A 21,544-nucleotide genomic window follows, 5' to 3' on the forward strand; every position below is an offset into this window, starting at 1 on the left:
ATTATATATTTACTCATTACATGTACTGCCCGTAGGCTGACACTAGTTATTGAGGTGGCGGGGGTGGGGGCAACCCAATGATTGAGGTGCTCTAGTGGAGATAATTTATCTTATTTCTAGAAGGTTCTGGTGTCCAGATCTTTGACAATCTCGGCTTTATCAGTGCTATACACTCTGCTTGCAGATTAACGAAGCTCGATGGCATACATGTATGTGCTTTAACACACAGAGTTGATTTGTACCACTATCATTGCTGTACTATTTTTGCAAAGCTGAGACTAGAACCTAGACTTCTTGTTTTCGAGCAGCCTTTAAAAACATTTAAATAATGCAATTGCCTCTTACTATTAAAACCTCATGCCAAACTGAGAACTTGTTAAAACCCTGAGAAATACATTTATCTGGAGAAATACATACTATACTCAGGCATCATTACAAGCCAAGTGTAGAATTTCCAAGTACTATTCCTGTTATGTGAGATTCCTGATCCAAGCAGAACATTTCTTGAAAAATTAATGTCTCACTGATAACTCACTCATGTATTCATTATCATTCAACTATGGGTCTATAGATGCATCTGTGGAAGTAATGGTACATGCACACTATAATGTTGCTACAGAAATACTACTGAATGGCATAATGAACTCCATTGGCTATGAAAATAATAAAGGAATCTTTCTTGGTAGGTTATTATATTATACCCTTGTAGTTAATCAACAACAACAAATTACATTTGTTGAGCGCCTTTCACTTTGGGAGGACATCTCAAGGCACTGGAACACGTTCAACTCTACTCTTCCCTCCTCTCCCCCCAACTTCATACCACTGTTTTTTTTGACAACAACAACTTGCATTTATATAGCACCCTTCACACTGGGTAGTGTTCCGGAGTGTTTTTCTTCTTTCTACTGTGTGTTGAATTTGTAGAATTGTGCTCAGTTTATGCTTTGTAAAATATATTCCAGGAAATTTTGGCTTATAAAATAATAATAGACATCATTCAAGATTCAGTATAAAGAAACGTAGCAAAGTTATGCAAAACCAGTTAATGTCATGCTGTCACCCTACCACGCATTTGCAACATGAAGGAGAATAAATAAATAATCCTTGCATTTGATATCGTGCTTTTCACGTCTTCTCGACATCTCAAAGTGCTTCACAGAATATGCTGTAAAGTGAATTGACCGTATATTTGTGGGCGAAACACAGCAGCCAATTGCGCACAGCAGTGTCCCACAAACAGTTGTGGATTGAAAATGACCAATTTATTATTGTTTTTGTTTTGAGGGATTATCATTAGGCGTGTGGAGTAAGGAAACTTGCCCAAGGTTTCGCCCTGCCTGGAATTGAACCCAAGTGTCTCGCTTGCAAAGCGAGTGCTCTAACCACTGAGCTACAGGACTCCAGTGGATATTTCAGTCGTGAATTTTAAAGCAATGCGCCAAGGTTCAATTGTTAACGACATCTATCAGAGGACTAACTTTGTAAGCAAACAAATTAAATTCAACATTTCTAAGTAATGCAGTTTGCTTTTAATTCAGTGCAAAAACTGCAATTATGATCTTGTTAACATTGGGTTCCGAACAGCAAATGCAACAGCGGTTATACCAAGAATGTGGTATTGGGTACAAAAATTAATCAAAGTTTATGGAAGTAAAAAAATGTCCTGTCAACCGGGGTCATAAAAAGCAATTTATAGTACAGTCTGTACGCCAAGGACAGAAGGAGTATGTTCTGCAGCGCAATTCCCAGGATCCATTAAATGTAGAACTTGTAAATGAAGTTGGGCTGCATGATGTAAGGTTAAATTAAAGTGCAGATTGGTTATAGGGCTGTGTAATGGCACCAGCTGCTCTGGCCCACATACTTCTGGATCTCGAGTGGAATTTTCCCTGGAAACTGCACACCTTTTCTTTCTGCTGTATTTTCTAGTGTTTTTCAACAGATGCAAAGGAACAAGAAAATAAAAACAGATGTGTTGTGACATTTTGTTTAAGAAGTTTTTAAAAAAACATAGGGTGAAGAATTGCTGATTACTAAATGTAGCAACTTTACATAGATTTACATAGAGAGCACGAATACCAACTTATCTAGTTTGTGCTACTATTTATACTCCACATGCGCCTCCACCTATCCGAATGCCAGAGTTTAGGTTTCTGGGCCCTTTTGACTATTACATTTAAATTTCCTCTCTACCATGCCATACACAGAATGTACTTTCCAATCAAGTATAAACCTCCATCAGGTATATAAAATAGAAATAGAACTCCATTTTTGGCTATAATTCCATCTTGTTTTTCAAAAATTCTAAGCATATATATTAACTATTATTTCTCATTGGTACCATTTGTAGATTTCACTGTGATATAATTTGCAGTGCAAATGATAATTCAATAACTTTATCTATTGAAAGACTCAGGCTGGCTTGGACAATCTACTTCCCCCAGAGAATATTTACCCATAACTCCAAAGATTTTAACCTTGAAGGGAAAGGCCTGCTGGTGATGAACCAGTTAGTCTAAGTATCATTTCAGTAGTACTCTTTGCGTTCTGGAATACATTCAGAGCAATGAACATATTAAAAGTATGGAACAACAAAAGGGCATTCGGCCTATCAATCCCACAGTCAACCTACCCTGATATGAACTTCACATCATTCTTGCATCTATTTAAGCAATACTCTGCACCCAGAACTGAAGAGGAAACCAGAGTGACGACATAGGCAAAGGAGGCTGCTGACATTCTTTCATATTTTGGTTGAGTGCCATAGTCATCTGTGAATTGTGGAATCTGTCCCACAGTCTATATAGAGTTTACTCCACAGCACAAGGAGCTTAGCTTGTTACAAAATCACATTTTCTTGACATTCAATATACATGTGGCATAAAATAGATGTCTCTAAAATCTGATCAATTTTGAGAAGATTGATAGTGAAAGATTATTCCCACAGTTTAGAATTCAATGACAAGGAAAGGTTTAACCTCATCATTGGAAAGGTTAAGGGGGAAGGTTAGAAGAAATCTTCTCCTGCAGCAATTCATCAAAATTTGGAATACTTTTCCACAAGTGGTTATTATCAGTCTGGCTCAGCTGGTTGCACTCTTGCCTCTGAGTCAGAAGGTTGTGAGTCCATGTCAGGACTTTGAACTCACAGTCGAACATGCTACTCCATTTCAATGCTGGGGATGCACTGCATTATTGGAAGTCCCATCCTTCAAGTGAGATATTAAACCAAAGTCTTATCTGCCTGTTCAGGTGGATGTTAAAGATCACATGCCATTACTTGGGAAGAGCATTCCTCCTGGTGTCCTGGCCAATAATCCCCCAAATAAAATAGGCCACTCACTTCATGGCTAGGTGAAGGACCCCGTTGAATGCAAATTAGCTTTTGGTTTGCCTATAAAAACACTTTGTATTTTTACAGGTCAGTACACTTTGCAGCGAATCCTATGAAGCACTTTGAGCCATGATCCATCTCCTGCTGTGAAAGGCATTATATCAAATGCAAGTTTTTTTGGATTCACTTGAAACCACAGCAATAACTAAAAGGAACTGGCTAGTTCGAAGGGGGAAGAATATGAAAGGGTGTGAGCAAGGAATTGGGGTGAGATTAGTTAGCCCTAAAGAATGAGCAAGCAGCATGCTAGGCTCAATGAGATGTCTGATTTTCTCCTTGGTTGCAGATTTGATAAAACAGAGCAACATGACCTTGGATTACATCCTGTTTGTGATCAAAGTAACTTTAAGGAAAGAACAATTCTAAAGAGGTTTGGGAATATTTTATACCTTTCTGTAAATGAATATTGACAACAAATACTCCAATTCTACATTTTGATTGCTCTTGCCCTATTGACATGAATTTTATTTTTTTAATTGAAAGATTAAACTGATCAAGGATGAGTGATTTTTTCCAAAGGTTCTTCTGTTTAGCAAAGGTGTTAATTAAATCTGTTTATCCCTTGTAATGTTCTAATAGATTTACTTTTGTTTCATCGATCTATAGGGATTACTACTTGCTGGTGATTCCTCCAATCAAACTGGGGTTAAAGTCTGGTTTATTCCAGTGTTTAGTTGTTTTGTCAGAGTGTTATACCAGTTTATTATAGAAGTGGTTTGAGTGGTGCTTGTTGGGACAGTGGATGCCACCATATTTACACTGGGAATGCATTGGCTGTAATACAGTGACAACTGCATGTGTATGTTTCCAAATTGTAAACCAAATGTTTATTTGTGGCCTGGACCTACCCTGGTGTCTGGGGCTGGACTGTACGTGCCAGAAATGCCTAAACTGTTTGTTGGTCTGGACATGTGGGCTGAGAGTGCAGCCTGTTCACACCTGAATGAAACGCATTAGCTGGCAAAGCTGCACGCTGTTGATGGGGCCACTTACATTTCAATCTCCAATTATTGCTGCCTCCAGAGGCAGAATGAAAACCTGCTTCAGGATATGGAAGTGAGTGCCTCTGGAGACAAAGGTGCAACTTTGTTTATATTACGACGTTGCAAATGAAGGCAGAGCTACTGTCAGTAGCAATGCTACAATAACATATCAAACACAATCTATAGTACGTAGTGTATTAAGTATTTTCCCAGCATTAAAAACTAGCAACTAAAAGCAAAGATATAAATAGCAAAACATCTGATCACTACAGTAGGTCCTCACAATAACACTTCATATCATACATCACAATCTCTAATACAACACACATTGTTTATGGTTCACTTAGTGGCACATCAACTACATTCAAGACCTTGTCAGCAACCTGCTTTGCAGAAGAAACACATATCACTGTCAAAACAACTGGAAATGTAATACTACGAGAGAAAGATTGTAACAACAACAACAAAATTAGAAAATCTTGTCGTCTTACCAAGTGGTTGACCTGCAACTATTCTGGCGTTTTCCCCTGCTACTGCTGTACGTGCGTTCCTTTCATTCATGTATTGTACAAATGCGTATCCCTTGTGCACGGAGCAGCCAACTATCTTTCCATATTTGGCAAAAATAGCTTCTATGTCACCTTTTTTCACAATGGTTGTGTTGAGGTTGCCAATGAAGACTCGGGAGTTGATGGACCTGGGATCGTTCTTGTTAGTAACGTTGCTGGTCTGTGTTTTGCCAGTCATTGTAGACTATCTGTACCTAAACAAAGTGGGAGAAAAAAGCATTCAACGTGTAAACGTTTCAGTAGCAGGTCAGAGATGACTTTAAACTAGAGTCCAAGAGATCTAGATCTCTTTGTGAACAAAGTTGTTTTGGCCCTAGGTCTCAGTCTCCACTGCTGCATGTGACTACTCTTGTGCATCTCCATTCTTTACAAAGCACAAGCTACTATTCTAGTCAGGGAATCGGTGTTAACAATTCTTCCCACAGGTGGGGAGAAATGGGACTTTAAATGATATCCTATTGTAGCTTGCATTTTCTTAATAAGAAAGATCAGCATGTTTCTGTTTAGCCAGTAGATTTGTTTTCAGCACCCACGCATTGTTCCAGCCTTAGGGCTTTGAAGTTCAGTGAAACTTTCCATTGAAACTGTAAGATGATTTATTTTTGTCCCCCAAAATATGCCAGAAATGCTCTACTCAAAAGAAACAGCATAATTTCAAAGAATAATTGGATCTGAGTAATTCAGAAAGTATTGAAATATTCAAGCTATGATACACAGCATAATAAAGCATAGATTTTCTCTGCATTTGTTATTTTTTGCATATTTAAATCTGGATGCTTTGTCTTTGTCTCAAGTTTTGTTCAATCCTGCATTAATGCTATAAGATGATAACTTTCACATTTTGAGATATTCACACAAAATCTCTGGTATTGCTTATTTTTGGTGTTCAGAAAATAATCAAGGTTTATTGGCAGGATATGGAGGGGCAAACCCCTGGGTCCAGGAATCTTCCCACTCAGCTTCCCACTTGCCAATCTGCACCTACTACTCTCCGGAATTAGCTAGGCAGCCAGCGTCCAGCTGGGGAGAGAATGCACATTCCATTTCAAATTCCATTCCAGGAATATTTCCACATGTAGGTGCCATACATATGTGGAATTCTCAGACTGGTTTGGATACTTTTAAGCACAGTGATGGGTTTAAGTATATGTCAGATACCTGGTTGACGAAAAGAAATTGTGAGTGGATACGTACCATTCTCTTGTTATAATAATATTTCACTGGCCCACAAATACATTCATTATGATTCTCTATTATCACAACCTTTACTATTTAAACTCTATTTAAATATCTAGCTTGATGCTCATATTTAATGCTTTACTCTTGGACTGAGACATCAAATATGATTGTAACTATTATTATGTTTGTAATAGAAAAACTTTAAAAAGTTAATTTAAAGAGACATTTTCATAGTCACCTTAATAAGATGGAGGTGATTCTTTAGTAGGACAGTAAATTTAGAACCATTGAAATTTACAGCACAAAGGAAGCCATTTAGCCTATTGTGCTGGCTCTCTGAAATAGCTATCTATTCACTCTTTCTCCTGCATTTTCTCATACCCTTTTATAGTTTATATTTATGGAGTTTGGGTCAGTGGGAACAACTTAATCTTCTCTGGCCTGTAAATTTACCAGCTTTAAAAGAATCTTCCCTTGTATGCTTCAAGATCCATTGGCTTTCTTTAAAATTTGGAGATGCTGCTGTAAAATTTAAAGTACTTGGGTGATTCTAGTCAAATAAAAGGCAACTTTTATGAAAATTATTATGAAAATCTCAAATAAAATATATTGTATTACCACCTCCAGATTTGAACAATAGACAGTGTAAGAAATCAATTGCCTTGGCATCTGCTTAGTGTAGCTCTTTCAAAAATCTGGTCAAGGCCTCAAGGTTTCAAAATACCGAAGAATTATTTATTTCTATCTACATATAGTATTCAAGAAGCATTCAATACTTTAAGTTTTTCCACTTTCGAGAACTCAACACATCAGATATTTAACTGATGTTGATGCCTAGCTCAGTTGGTAGCATTCTCGCCTCTGATTGAGAAGGTTGTAGGTTCAAATACTTTGAACCAACGTAGTCTTTGCAGTGCAACTCACATTTCAGTGCTGGGATGTGCTGTATGGTTTGTAGTGCCTTTGGATTTGATGTTCTGGATCAGACTCAGCCTGCCTGTTCAGGTGGATGTTAAACATCTCATAATACAATTGGAAAAAGAGAAGGGAGATGCCAACAATCCCTCCAGATAAATCTTGTCATTCACTTCATGGTGGCTGTGGGCTGCTGAGTTTTCGCACAAAGTGCACAGTAACTACACTTTACAGTAAATCCTGTAAAGCAGCTTGAGATGTCCTCCAGAAATGAAAAGTACTACATCAAACGCAACGATTATTATCAATCTTACCAAACCACAGACAATTGTCTGACCAATGATTTAACCTTTCCTGAATAATGGTAAATAATCCCAGGTGAGGAACCGTTTTAAGCTTTTGCTGTTAACCTGTATCTGTCTCCCCGTCCTCCCCGATCTCTCTGCTGCCTTTGACACTGTGGACCACTCTATCCGCCTCCACCTTAACCTTCAAGCTTCTGTCCTTGAGTGGTTCAGATCCTAACTCTCACACTGGCTCCACTTGACTCCACAAATGGCTTCTCATCCAGCCCCCGCATCATCTCATACGATGTTCCTCAGGGCTCTGTCCTCGGGCCTCTCCTCTTCAACCTGTACATGCTCCCTCTTGGTGACTTCATCCGCAGACATGGGGTCAACTTCCACATGTACGTGGATGACACTCAACTCTATCTCTCTGCCTCCACCCTCGACCCCAGGACCACTGATGTCCTGACAGACTGCCTGTTGGACATCAAGTTTTGAATGAAAGCTAACTTTCTACATTTGAATGTCAGCAAGACCAAGGCCCTCCTGATTGGCTCACACCAGCCCCTCTTCACCTCAGGCACTGGCAGCATCAGGATCTATGGATGCACACTCCACCTCACCAAGCCAGTCGGGAACCCAGGCATCCTATTCGACCCTCAACTGTCCTTTCTCTCCCGCATCCATGCCATGACCCGCTCTACCTTCCCCCACTTCCGCAACATTTCCGGACTCCCCCAGTGCCTCAGGCCGTCGAACCTCTCATACATGCCTTCATTACAACCAGGCTCGACTATGCCAACTCCCTGCTTGCCGGCCTTCCCAACTTTCCCTCCACAAGCTGCAGATCATCCAGAAATCTGCAGCTTGTGTCCTCTCCCACACCAGGCTCTGTGACCCCATCATACCCACCTTCGCCTGGCTCCCCATCCCTCAGAGGATCGAGTTAAAAATTCTCGTGCTCACCTTCAAGGCCCTCCATGGCTTTGCCCCCTCTACCTCTCCAACCTGCTGGCCCCTTATTGACCTGTCCACTCCCTCCTCTCAGCAGGTTCTGACCTGTTCCACGTCCCCCACCCGGCCTGCCCCACCATCAGTGGTAGGCCTTCTGCCTCTCTGCCTCCACCCTCTGGAACTCCATCCCACATTCTCTTCACTTCACTCCCTTCTTTGCCTCCTTCAAGGCATGCCTCAAGACCCTCCTCTTTGACCGTGCCATCGGACTTCCTCCTACCCCCACCCTCCCCGCCCGCCACCCTCCCTAATCCCACCACTAACCCCCACTCCCCCACTGGCTCGTGTCCTAATCCCTGACTGTTCAGTGCCTCGGAGTATCCTCCTGACTTGAAAGGCACTTCACAGATGTAATTCTGTATTGAATATTATGTTATGTGAATACAAATGTCAAGAGGTAGGAATTGAATAAACAAAATGAAAAATCACCATCTTCTGCTATTTGTGTAATCTTAGTCTTGCTAGAAGACTGTGCGCTTAGCTAATTAAACCTAATGTTACCTCTTAGCTGTTTGAGGTACTTCACCTGATAGATATCCTTTGGTGTCTTGGGCAATCTGATGGCAGGATTTCATAAGTCTAGGGCAGGATTTCATAAGCCTAGGGCAAGATTTGCCCTGTGACATTTTTAAGTAGTCCACAGTAGATAATTTGTTTCCTCTAGGATTTCTACAAAAATAGAATAGCACCAAAGAATGGCGCACATGTTACAATAATAATAATCCTTACATTTGTTATTGCACCTATAAAAGCAAAGTGCTTCACAAAGTTTTGTACAGTATTGTAGTAATAATAATCCTTGCATTTGATATAGTGCTTTTCACGTCTTCTGGATGTCTCAAAGCACTTCGCAGAATATACTGTAAAGTGAATTGACTGTATATTTGTGGATGAAACATTGTGACTGTATATTTTGAAGGTATTTTGAAAGTAACCAATTTTGTGCACAGCAATGTACCAAAAACAACCAAGAAGTGAAATGACAAATTTTATTATAATAATAATCATGATCCTTACATTTGTTATACAACTTGAATATAGTACCCTTCATGTGGGATAGTGTCTCAAAGTGCTTAATACAGTGCCTTTCACATTGGGAGGACATCTAAAACCACTTCACAGAATATGCTGTTGTCTGGGGAAATTGTTGGCCAGGACACCAAAAGAAACTCCATTCTCTTTTCAAATACTGTCATGGGATCTTTAATATTCACATCCACTGGGCAGGTGGGACTTTGGTTTAATGTCTCATCTAGAAGATGACACCTTCAACACTGCAGGACACCCCCACTGGATTGGAACATTTGCCTATATGAACAAAATGCATATTGAAGTAACATTGAAGTGTATTGGGTTCAGTGTTATTTTTTCTGAACTAATCTTCTAATGACATTGGAGTCTGACTGGGTTATAGATTAGTGGCAGATGAAGAAAACCTGCATGTATGGCCAGCTCTGGCACTTGACTGCAAATTGACTGAAATCACATCTCGATCAATATTGTGCACATTTGCACAATTTTAAACCACGGTTTAAAAATAATAATCAAATATGCCTTTGCTGCAAAGAACTCAAAGTGAATATTTGTCTGATTTTTAAAAAAAAAAATGTAATGAAATCAACTAGATATAAATGATTGTTCATTTTAAATGTCTCCTCTGGAAGTGTGAGTGTGGAGTTTGTAGGCATGTTTGACTTCAGCTGTGATATCCTTCCAGCTGATCTCTCAGTCAAGGCTCACACATGTTTAAGAGTCCAGGATACCAGAGCTAATTTCCATGTTGAAAGAAAAAAAGAGTTGAAAGGAAAAGAAAAAAGGTGAGAAAAAAATACAGATACAGAAATCAGAAAGAAAAAGAAACACATGGGGTAAAGTGAAAAAAGTAATATTGGAAGCAAAATTGAAGTGTGAAACACAGAAAGAAATGGAAAAAGTAACATGAATGAAAGAGGGCAAAGTACAAGCAAGAATAACAAAACCGTAAAGAATAACCTGGGATAGAAAATTGAAAGGTACAAAGTAAAAGAAAAGAACATGACTGGCAATAAAGCTGCTTTCACGCCAGAGGTCAACAGCCATACGTTTGGCTCGTTCCATTCCAGCTTTCTTGAACTTTCTCTTGAGTGCTACAGGATCAATATGGTTTGTCCTCACTCCTATTACATTCCCCAGCAGAGTGGACAACAGTTGATGGAGCTGAGAGAAACTGCTTGCAGGCACTCTCTAGTCAAGCTAAACAGGATCCATGACAAAACAAAATTGCTTTGGCTCAATTTCCTTTGTGAAACAATGTATATGCAGCAAAGTTTACATTATAAGCACTCCAACCTTCAACACAGTCAAGAGAGAGGAAACCAAAATGTTTCTCTTGGAGCAATAATTTGACACATTTACAGGAACCACAATCCCGTTTTTAATGTGTCACAGGGGTAGCTGAACTTATTAAAACACAGAAACAGGCTTTGATGTTCTCTTTAGGATCCACTTCAATTGAAAATATTCATCCAAAGCTCTGTTTGTAACTGTGTGCACACCAAATGGTTCTCCTGAGACTGAAAAGTATAGCCGATCCATTACTCAACCTTGATTTTAATAACCTTGGCAGCAACAGCTTTAAACTTTGCTGCCAGACCACTTTCCTCTATCCTTCGTAAAGCACTTCAACTATGTTCATATTGTACAACAATCTTTCAGCTCTTTTCAAAAGTCAAAGTGTGCACAATAACAGAATCAAATCAATGATTCCACTGGAGCCCTCACACATGTCTGGTGACAGTTTTTTTTAAAAAAACACTAATTTAAACTAAGTCACGGGGTATGATATTAATAATAGTATTAATCCTTGCAATTGATATAGCGCCTTATCACATCTTTGAGATATCTCAAAGTGCTACACAGAATATACTGTAAAGTGAATTGCATGTATATTTTGTGGGCAAAACCAGCAGCCAATTGCGCAGAGCAGTGTCCCATAACCAGTTGTGGATTAAAGTGACCAGTTTAGTATTATTTTTTTTGGAGGAATTATTATCCCCAGCAAAGCGATCTGCCAATTGACTAACAACTGGGTTCCTACTTGTTGCTAGGTAAACAGAGGCATGTGGAGTAAGGAAACTTGCCCAACATTTTGCCCTCCCAGGAATTGCACCCGGGTCTCTCGCTTGCGAGGCGTGTGCTCTAACAACTGAGCTACAGGACTCTACAGGACATTGGTTATTACATAGAATTAGATAGAATGTTACAGCGAAGAAACATACCATTCAGCAAAACTAGTCCATGGGTTTCCCCCTTTAGGAACAGGACTATATTCAGCTGGTGAGATTGTTCCATCATTTTATTAGAACATGTCTGATCTTTCAATCCAATTTCCTTGTCATAAGAATTTGCTGGGTGAAAGAAGACCAAGGTCTGTGAAGTTCGCTTTCCACCATCCTGGCAGTTGTTTGACCTGTCATGTCCCAAACTATATACTGTATCCCGATATATTATTTTTCTAGCAGAAATCTATCTAATTTGTTCTTGAAATAGACATAATTTTCTGCTTCCACTGTCTCCCTAAGGAGCCTGTTCCATAAGTTTACTATTCGCTCACTGAAGTTTCCAAAGATTTGTCCTGAATTTACCTCCCCTTCCATCGCAGGCCATGTCCTCTGGTTCTAGTATTCAGTACAAGATAAAGCAGCTTACCGTGGTCTGTGTTATCTATTCCTTTCAGAATCTTAAAAGTGTAATCATATCGCCTCTCAACCTTCTCCAGAGTGAACGTGCCCAGTTTAACTAATGGCTCCTCATAGTACAGTCCCTCAATCATTTTGGTTGCCATTCCTCTGTATTCTCTCAATTGCTGCAATATTCTTTTTGATATTGCAGTGACCAGAACTGCACACAGTATTTGAAGATCAGTTGCTCTAGTGATTTATAAAGTGGCAGGATTACCCCACTATTTTGGCTCAATGTTGCACTTTTAATACAGCCCAGCATCTGGCTTTAGTCACTGCTACCGAGCACTGTTGCGATAGCTTCAATTTATAATCAATCAGGATTCCCAGGTCCTTTTCATTTTCCAAACAGATTATTTTCTTACCATTTAAATAATAGTCCTTGCCTGGAATTTTTTGTTTCTGTGTGAAGCACTTTGCATTTTTCTGTATTAAATTTTATCTGCCATCGATCTGTCTAATTTTCAAGAATGTTCAACTTCTCTTGTAATTTATCTGGTTCATCTTTGCAGTCTACCACCTTCATTAGCTTTGTGTCATCTGTGAATTTAGCCACTGTGCTTGTGATTCCTAGCTCCAGGTTGTTTATGAAGATGTTAAATACAAAAGGTCCCGAAACAGACCCCCGTGGAACTCCACTGGTAACATTCTCCCAACCTGATCGCATTCCCTGTACCACCAGTCAGCCAATTATGTATCCATTGCAAGATACTTTGCAAGATTCCCGCTTTCTTTACTTTCAGTACCAGCTTTTCATGAGGAACTGTATCAAAGGCCTTACTAAAATCCAGATATACAACATCCACTGCCTTACCCTTATCAAGCTCCATTGTCACAGAGTCAAAGAAAGCCAGCAAATTAGTTTGGCAGGATATTCCCTTCGTAAACCGATATTGGCTATCTTTTATCATTTAATTACTGTCCAGATGATCCATGATCTTATTTTTAATGTCCCGGGCAAGCACCCTCCCTTCCCTCAATCAAGATCTGGCAATATATAAATGTAAATTGTATTGTATGTCCAGTCCATGTTCAGGTTATTATATCGAGTCAATGCCCAGTCTATGTAGAAATCTGAAAGTAGAAACTAAAATTCTAAAGTAAAATGAAGATAATTATAGTTCATTATAATAGTTGAACAGAACTGAATTATTTTATTTCAGGTCAGTGGAGCATTTTTTCTGAGCTGCTTTAAGTGATTCATCATCATTTTAATGCAACATAGATTCATTATCATTGAATCTATTCATAGATGTGCCTATGCTATTAAATTACAGACAGGATAGCAATGTCTAATCCACTAAAGTCTCTCTAAAATATCTCTTTTCCCGGATTATGATGAGATCAGATTATCATTCTCATCTGTTCACAATGGCAGTTTAATGGAAAGAATTATTGGGGGACTTGAACAGTGCAGGGCTAAATTGGCATCTTACAATAAATTGTCTCTCTCAAAATAAACTCAAAATGGTACTTTTCAATAGGAGCAATGAGATAACCGGAGAAAGAAAATGGGAAGAAAATAAATCCTCTCAAGATGCAATTCCTGCAGTGAGCTTTCTTTCAAATGAAAGAAGAATGAAGCTATCCATCATGGGTATGGGGCATACGACTAGTGAAGGAGGATCAGAGGACCAAATCTCCCTCCAGTAATAACTAGACTGCAAATCAAGGAAAGGACTGAGAAACTCTTTCCAACTCAGAAAAAAACAAGTCCAAATAAATGAACCACTAGATATAAGTTCAAATGAAAGTTGAAGAAAGACATATCGTGGTAGAAATTCAACTCAGGTCGAGATTTACTTCAGAATTTGGCAAATGTTTAAATACAGTCGTAATTTTGAAATTGTTTTTTCTGCAAGTTTATTTACACATTGGATTAAGAGTTAAGATGGAATTATGATTTTCCTTCCAATTGATACAATGCCTTATCACATCGTCAAGCTATCTTGAAGGTTTATTTGAAGTGTAGTAACTGTAGATTTGTAGGTAACATGGTTATCAACATAATGTCATAATTAAGTCAATCCTCTGTGGCAGACTTCGTAGTCTTGTTCCTGAGGCACATCAGTCCATGATATTTCAGGGTATTGTTTATAACTGATCAACCAGGCTAGCTCATCAACAGGACTATAAAGGACAGATCAGTCACTCGGAGCAAAGATTCTTCCCACTCAGTTTCTGTTAACCCTGAAACAGGTACAGTGGTCCTGGTGTGAAGTAGTGAGAAGCTTGCTAAACAGTATTTTAATGGCAAGCTAATGCAGTTTAATGTTGTTTTAGCTGATTAAACTCCAGTAGCACCCCAACACACACTTTGAGGGGTCTCCACATCTTGGCTCTTGCCACCTGTGCCTAATACTCTCCAGAATTAAAACGGAAGAATGTGTCCTTCAGGGAGAGAGTTCAACATTCAGGGAAATTTTGATGGTTAGGTGGCATATCTCTGTGGCATATCGCACTCTGCTTTGGATACTTGTGGAGTCCTGTAGCTCAGTGGTTAGAGCACTCGCCTTGCAAGCGAGACACCTGAGTTCAATTCCAGGCAGGGCGAAACCATGGGCAAGTTTCCTTACTCCACACGCCTAATAATAATCCCTCCAAAAAACAATAATAAATTGGTCATTTTCAATCCACGACTGTTTGTGGGACACTGCTGTGTGCAATTGGCTGCCGTGTTTCGCCCACAAATATACAGTCAATTCACTTTACAGCATATTATGTGAAGTACTTTGAGATGTCTAGAAGACGTGAAAAGCGCTATATCAAATACTGGGATTATTATTATTAAGCAGACCGATGGTTTCTGCATGTGTCAGACATCCGCTGACCAAGTAAAAGTAATTTGAGTGAACTGAAGTGATTATTAGATTATAAAGCTATTGAACAATCATGCAGGAACCTCCCCTTTATTTGGTAAAGCAGGATAACTCAATCAGAACCTCAGAAAGTTGAAAACATAGTAAATTGCTTTTATTCATTAAATAATCTGGAGTACTGCATATTGAACAAGAGGACATATTCAGCATGCTTAGTATGGCTCTGCGACAATGGTGAGGCACTGCAGCTAACAAAGTTAACTCCCCCAGAAAATAAGAAAATAATGGTGAGGCCCTTCACCATTCCCGAAACCAGGTGTTCTACTGGCAGATCGAGGGTCCGGTGAGGGCCTGCCTCAGGCTCACCCACACTAGGATCAGGGACTATATACTGAGGGACGAGCTGAAGTTCAGCTCAACCACGGCAAAAGCCAGATGGGGCCTGGCCCTGACAGGAGCTGCTCCGGCACAAACTGCTCAGGGCGCACTCACTGGGTAGTCCATAAGTGCACCCAAAACTGACTGAAGTAAGGGTACAGAAGGATGCTCGAGATGTAATCAAAGAGCGTCCCAAAAATGTATGTACAATAAACATGTGGACGTACGGTGCACATCGGGGCACCTTCCGAAAGCGGCAAGTGCACCTTATCAGGGTGTGTGCGGGCACGCACATGGATGTGGTGTACACAGGGGCAACTTCTGACTGTTTTAAAGGGAGTGTCCCCAAAAAAACATGTGCACAACCTATGTGTGGGGAAGAAACTTACTGTAAACAACAGAATGTTTTTTTTTGTATCGGGAGGAAGGGAAAAATTGTAACAGAAGATGTTGTGTTTGTTTGGGATTTCTGTTGTACTAATTATTATATTTATAAATAAATACATATTTTCAAAAAAAAATAAGCCATGATTGAAGTATCACAGTCAAACCTTAGCGTCCTGGTGATGTAATTTAGCTATTCAGCCCAGAGAAATTATGTTTCAAGACCAAGAATAGACCATACCGCATCAAGAGATGTAATATCTAGAAATTTAATATCACATCTGTTTCAAAGTTATCATACTTCATACCTCAGCTGAATACCATGGGAGGAAAGATGTAATGTTAGAAAAAAAAGGCTCAATGTGAATTGATGTACATTGATATATCACCACAAAACTGTTATGAAACATCATATTTTTCATTCCCAGGATCATGAATTGCAAACATTGATACGCATAAGTAATAACTGCCTTGTTAATTTCTCTGTTTATGCTTTACCACGTGAACCATGAGATTTTATTCTAAGTTCTACAGTATTCTTCTCGCACAGTTTATAGCCCACTGTAAAAGTATAGTGGATATGATCATATTTTCTGATTTTATTCTTATTACAGTTGTGGCTGTTGCAAGAGATTCTGTAATTTTATTGACTATAGTTTTGTGCTGTAACTTACATATATTTCCCTTTCCTCTCTTCATTACTGGTCTGGTAGTATGCTGTACAAACCTTTTCTTGTTTGATTCAGCTGAAACTGATTTGATTTTGACACAGTATTCATATTCCAGTTATGGAAATCAGCAATATTAAAAACATCCAAGTACGGAGGTTTCAAATGTAATAGAATATTTATGAATGACTGCACAGACATAATCTTATCTCCTTGGAATCTCAGTATGTGAATGCATAATAAATTCTGGCAGATTTATTCTTGCATAGCAAAAAACAAAATACCAATGAAGGGAATGTTGCCAAGATTCAGGGGGAGCTAGACTTTTCCTTTTGTTTTTATAAGTGCTCTTTAGATGTGGGGTATTTTAAAAACCACAATGCTGAAAAAGATTAATCAACTATTGAAAACAATGTGGTATCATTTACAATATTTCTTAGCACATCACTTAATGAGAAAAGTATAATTATCCAATTCCTAAAACATTGTATATGTACTGAAGCTGACAATCAGTGTTTTCTAAATTCAATAAATACACCTTTCCATTGACAAATCTGTTAACAAATAGACCCTGAAATTACATCATTTTCAACCATTTGACAGTCTCCCTCATCAGCCCGCAGCAGGTTTTGGTAGGAAGTTAGCCAATAGCTTTTGGCTAATGCCTTTCCTGGATTCACTGCACATTATCAGAGTCCTTGTACACAAAATACCACTAATCTTTATATTTTATGCCCCATTTAATACTACTGCAAATTAAGTGGTTTGGCCGTGAGCCCACTCCGAATCACATTGGCCAGGAGCAAAGAGCTTTGCAAGCATGCGCAGTAAACACAGAGGTCTGATATCGGGTGATTGATTATTAATGTCAATAAAGAGCCAGTCTCATTACCAAATTGACCCTTTCTGACTGGAACCTGAAGCATTTATTCTGTAAATGGCATACACATGTGGAACTTTCAGTCTTGTTTGGATACCCTTAAGCATGGTGATGGGTTTCTGCGTGTATAAGATAGCTGGCTGACCAAATTAAAAATTGATCTATGAATGAATCACTGTAGGGAATTGAAGCATTGACAAAACTAAAATGTGATAAGATGGTCCCACCAGCTGTTTTCTCAGCATAAAAAGTGTCAGATACATTGGGCATGACAATATTTAGCCTTGGATGTGAGGTCAGAAGCAATGCAGTAACACTTTTTTCAGCCAGATGTCTGATAAACCTGGAAACCCATTACCATGCTTATGAGTATCCTAACTGAACATAGGTATTCCATCTATGTATTGGGAATTTCCCTGCATTTGGAATGGAAAGCTCTCTCTCTGGAGGGATACTCCATCCTCACTTAATTCCAGAAAGTATTAGGCACAGGTTGGTAAGAGCCAAGGGTAGGGAAGGTGTCTCAAAGCGCCTGACACTACTGCGTGGCACCCGAGCTGGGAGTGGGAGCCGAGGAGAGTGGGGACTGGCAAGATGACCAAAAGCACATTCAAAGAGGTATTCTTAACCTAATAATGAGATACACTGTGTTCACCTATAAAATACACAATCACTCTATATTATTGTCAATGCTGTGAAGCACTTTGAGACAGTTTCCTCATGTGAAAGGCACTATATCCAATGCAAGGATTATTATTATTCTAATGTTTACCATTTGTTCCAATATAATAATAATAATCCTTGCATTTGATATAACGCTTTTTACGTCTTCTAAACGTCCCAAAGTGCTTCACAGAATACACTGTAAAGTGAATTGACTGTATATTTGTGGGCGAACGCGGCAGCCAATTGTGCACAGCAAAGTCCCACAAACAGTTGTGGATTGAAAATGACCAATTTATTATTGTTTTTTTGTTTTGGAGGGATTATTATTAGGCTCTGTGTGGAGTAAGGAAACTTGCCCAAGGTTTCGCCCTGCCTGGAATTGAACTCAGGTCTCTCACTTGCAATGCGAGTGCTCTAACCACTGAGCTACAGGACTCCACAAATGCATGGCACATTGCTGATACTTTGCTGCAATGCAAATTCCAAAATCTTAAAAAAAATGTTAAAAATAGGGTGTCAGGAGTAAAATTCTCAAATCATCTTAAAATATCACCAAAAGTGAATGATTAAAAATCCATTCATAAAATTGTTTCAAATCCACTACCCAGAATTCTCACTGCCCACAGCCCTAATCACAAAATATAGCCATTGGATTCCTCTTCTTCAGTATGGGGTTAAGTCTTTCAATTCTTTACTTTTAAACAATTTCTGAAACCAAGATGACCTTTTTTATATAAGTTAAATACTGAAATCTCCTAATGTGAGATCAAATTTACACACTGTGGGCGTGAGTGTATCACACAAAACTACACAACAGAAATTTACATTTATACAGAGTGATTCATGTCAGGAGGATATTCCAAGGTGCTGAACAGTCGAAGGTTTGCACCCGATTTGGAGGTGTGGGTGGTGAGGGGATGGAGGCGAGGGGGATGGCTGAAAGCACGGTCAAAGGGAAGCTCTTGAAGTGTACATTGTAATAGGGAAGAAATGAGGCAAATCAAAGGGACTTCTGGATGGAGTTCCAGAGATGAGAGCAGATAAACTAAAGCATGAGCACACATTGGGGGTTGGGATGGGGTGAGGATCATGAAGCAGTCCAGCGTCCGCCGAGCAGAGTGAATAACGGATTGATAGGGTTTGAGCGGATCGCCAAGGTAGGGTGGGGCAAGTTTGAAGTAACATTTAGTCAGTTCAGTCTTTTTGCTACATTATAAAGAATGGCAGAAAATAATAATAATAATGATAATAAAAATCTATATAGTAAACAAATAGTGTATATAAAATACATGGCGAAGCTTCTTTTTACGATAAGACTGATATCACAGTCTTGGCAGACACTCCAGTGCATTGCTGGGCAGTGCTGCGTTGTCAGAGATGCCATTATTAAAATGTGACGTTAAACCAAGGTCTCATCTGTCTGTTTAGGTGAAAGTTTAAGATCCTTCACAAAGAGAATGGAGCTTCTCCTGGTTTTCTGGCCACAGATAAAATTGGTCGTTCACTTCATGGCTGTTTGTGGGACACTGCTGTGTGTGAATTGGCTGCCACATTTGCCTACATATATAGTAATTTCAATTCAGGGTAACACATTTAAGTGTTTTTAGATGTTTCGATGACATAATAAGGGAAGTATTATTAGCAGTATTAATAGGAGGAGGGCTACTAGTCTATGTTAAATTGGGTCTGCAGGGAGTATGACTAACAATGCCAATCACAACCTAGTGATGTAGTTTCTCTGCAAATCAATTTGCTTACAGTAAAAAATAATTAAATTTCTCTCCCACTCAGTCTGGAAATGGGTTTGAAAGCAAAACAAAGCTGTAGAAACTTTCATGCAGGCAAATTAATTAACTCATTCCTTATATATTTATATTATAGACATCAACCTGCTGTAGACTGCATCCATTCCGGAAAATTATGTCAACTGACAACTTTCATTGGGAAATGAGAGGAAATTTTGCTTTTGTTGGTGAAAGATTGGATTCTGTCCATCTAAACCCAGTAGCCATTGGGAATAGGCAAAGCATTTGATTCATTTTCTGTAGAGGCTGGAATAGTACACATCTCACAGCAGATAATTATCTCAACCCTAAAAAATTTTGGGCCTTTGGAAATTGATACATTTGTTGTTTGCATAAGAGCAACATTTCATGCAAGTGTAATGATAAAAAGTTGCTTTAATTCCCCCTCCCTCCACTCCCTCTCAGCTATTTTGATAGTGGAAATACCGTACCTGGTTAGAAAGCTAAGTTTTCGAGAACACATCATTATTTCTGCCTTATAAAGTCAATGTTTGTTGGACATACTGTCAATTATGAAAGATTTGTTTCTTAGAGCTATACTTGAATAGTGAAATACAGATTTTCAGGGAAAGAAATGACCAAAGGCAACATTGCATGCAAATGTGTTACATTGCAGCACACAATCACTGATTCTCTCTCTCTCAGTCACAGACAGCTCGCTCCCCTTAGTCCAGTTAACCACCTGTTAGATACCTTCCCCACAGGCAAATATTGCAGTTCCAATCTGACAAACTCATTTTATGTATGGCTAGACGCTGGCCTTTAAATATCCAGCAACTTCAATGAAAGTGCATTTGAGACTGACTTTGCGAGATAAAAATAAAATTAAAAGCTGAAAAGGAATTAGACTGCATCTGGAGGTTTGATTTATTTTTCACACTCAGGTCTGCTTCTAGCTTGCTTCAGCAATTCATGCCACCACATAATTTTTTGGAGTTAAGGAAATTACTAAAATGATTGATTGATCTCAATTTAAATTCACTGTTCAAACATTTTAAATTTGGTTTGTGATTACATTTAGAAAGATCGCTAATGCGGTGGAAGTAACTGCATAGCAGCAGGTCTATGCAATGCATTTACCACAGTGGCACTTGCTCAGCGAAGGATAGTGAAACACATCAAGATCCAGTCACTGCCAAAGGCGTCTCAGGGAGCAACAGAAGAAAATACGAGAGTAAAGCGCACAGTTAAAAAAAAAGTTTGCTGAGAGCTTGACATTTACCAGATAAAAATACAAGGAGGTACAAGTGAAATTACAGATGTGAGAAGAAACTCTGACTTCAGCATCCCTCAGGAATAGAAAAAGGACTTTGATTTGTGCGCTTTCTAGGAATATCTGATAATGATGATCTTACCGTTTAATAACAAAATAATGCCCTGTTACCTCCCGTAAGTCTCAAATCAGCTTTGTACTGCAGAAGTCTTATTTCAAAAAATGTGCTGTCACAGTAGAGATTAGGATCATTATTGCAATAAAGAGAATTTTGTAAAGCATGTAGACAGAAAGGATTTGTACTGTATCTCAGAAAAAGCCTTTAGATGTCCCTGCATCATTTTTTCCACCATTATGTTATCTGTGATCTTATCCTTTTCTCCTGAAACCAAATAGAAATGCCAGCAGCTCACATTCTGGTTCTAACCAGATTGTAGGGGAAGAGCTATTCTTCATTAACGATCACACTTTGTATCCCAGAAGGCTTCCCATATTGTGTGTGATTTTTATTTGGGCATGAGAAAAGATCATTTGTTGTCTGGATTAAGATTTTTACGTGGGCAAATGGTATTGTGTGTAATTCTCTGCGGGTCACAAATATCAATTTATTTGTTGACCTCATTACTGTAAAAGTAACAGAGCAGCAGCCGAGGAAAACTGGTGTATAA

At 39.0% G+C, this 21,544-nt stretch overlaps 1 protein-coding gene across 4 annotated transcripts in view; it reads right to left on the reverse strand.

Moving 5' to 3' along the window:
• LOC103180254 (RALY RNA binding protein like) overlaps positions 1–5,127 on the reverse strand; it is a 198,928-nt gene extending 193,801 nt beyond the window's left edge. For all 4 annotated transcript variants that reach the window (XM_007896016.2, XM_042332293.1, XM_007896006.2 and 1 more), the window contains exon 1: positions 4,872–5,127. In XM_007896016.2, coding sequence (XP_007894207.1) covers positions 4,872–5,127 — 256 coding nt within the window. The remainder of the gene's footprint in view (positions 1–4,871) is intronic.
• Positions 5,128–21,544: the final 16,417 nt, after the last annotated feature.

This window comes from Callorhinchus milii, unplaced genomic scaffold, assembly GCF_018977255.1.
Source record: "Callorhinchus milii isolate IMCB2004 unplaced genomic scaffold, IMCB_Cmil_1.0 Scaffold2, whole genome shotgun sequence".
Classification (NCBI taxonomy): Eukaryota; Metazoa; Chordata; class Chondrichthyes; order Chimaeriformes; family Callorhinchidae; genus Callorhinchus; species Callorhinchus milii.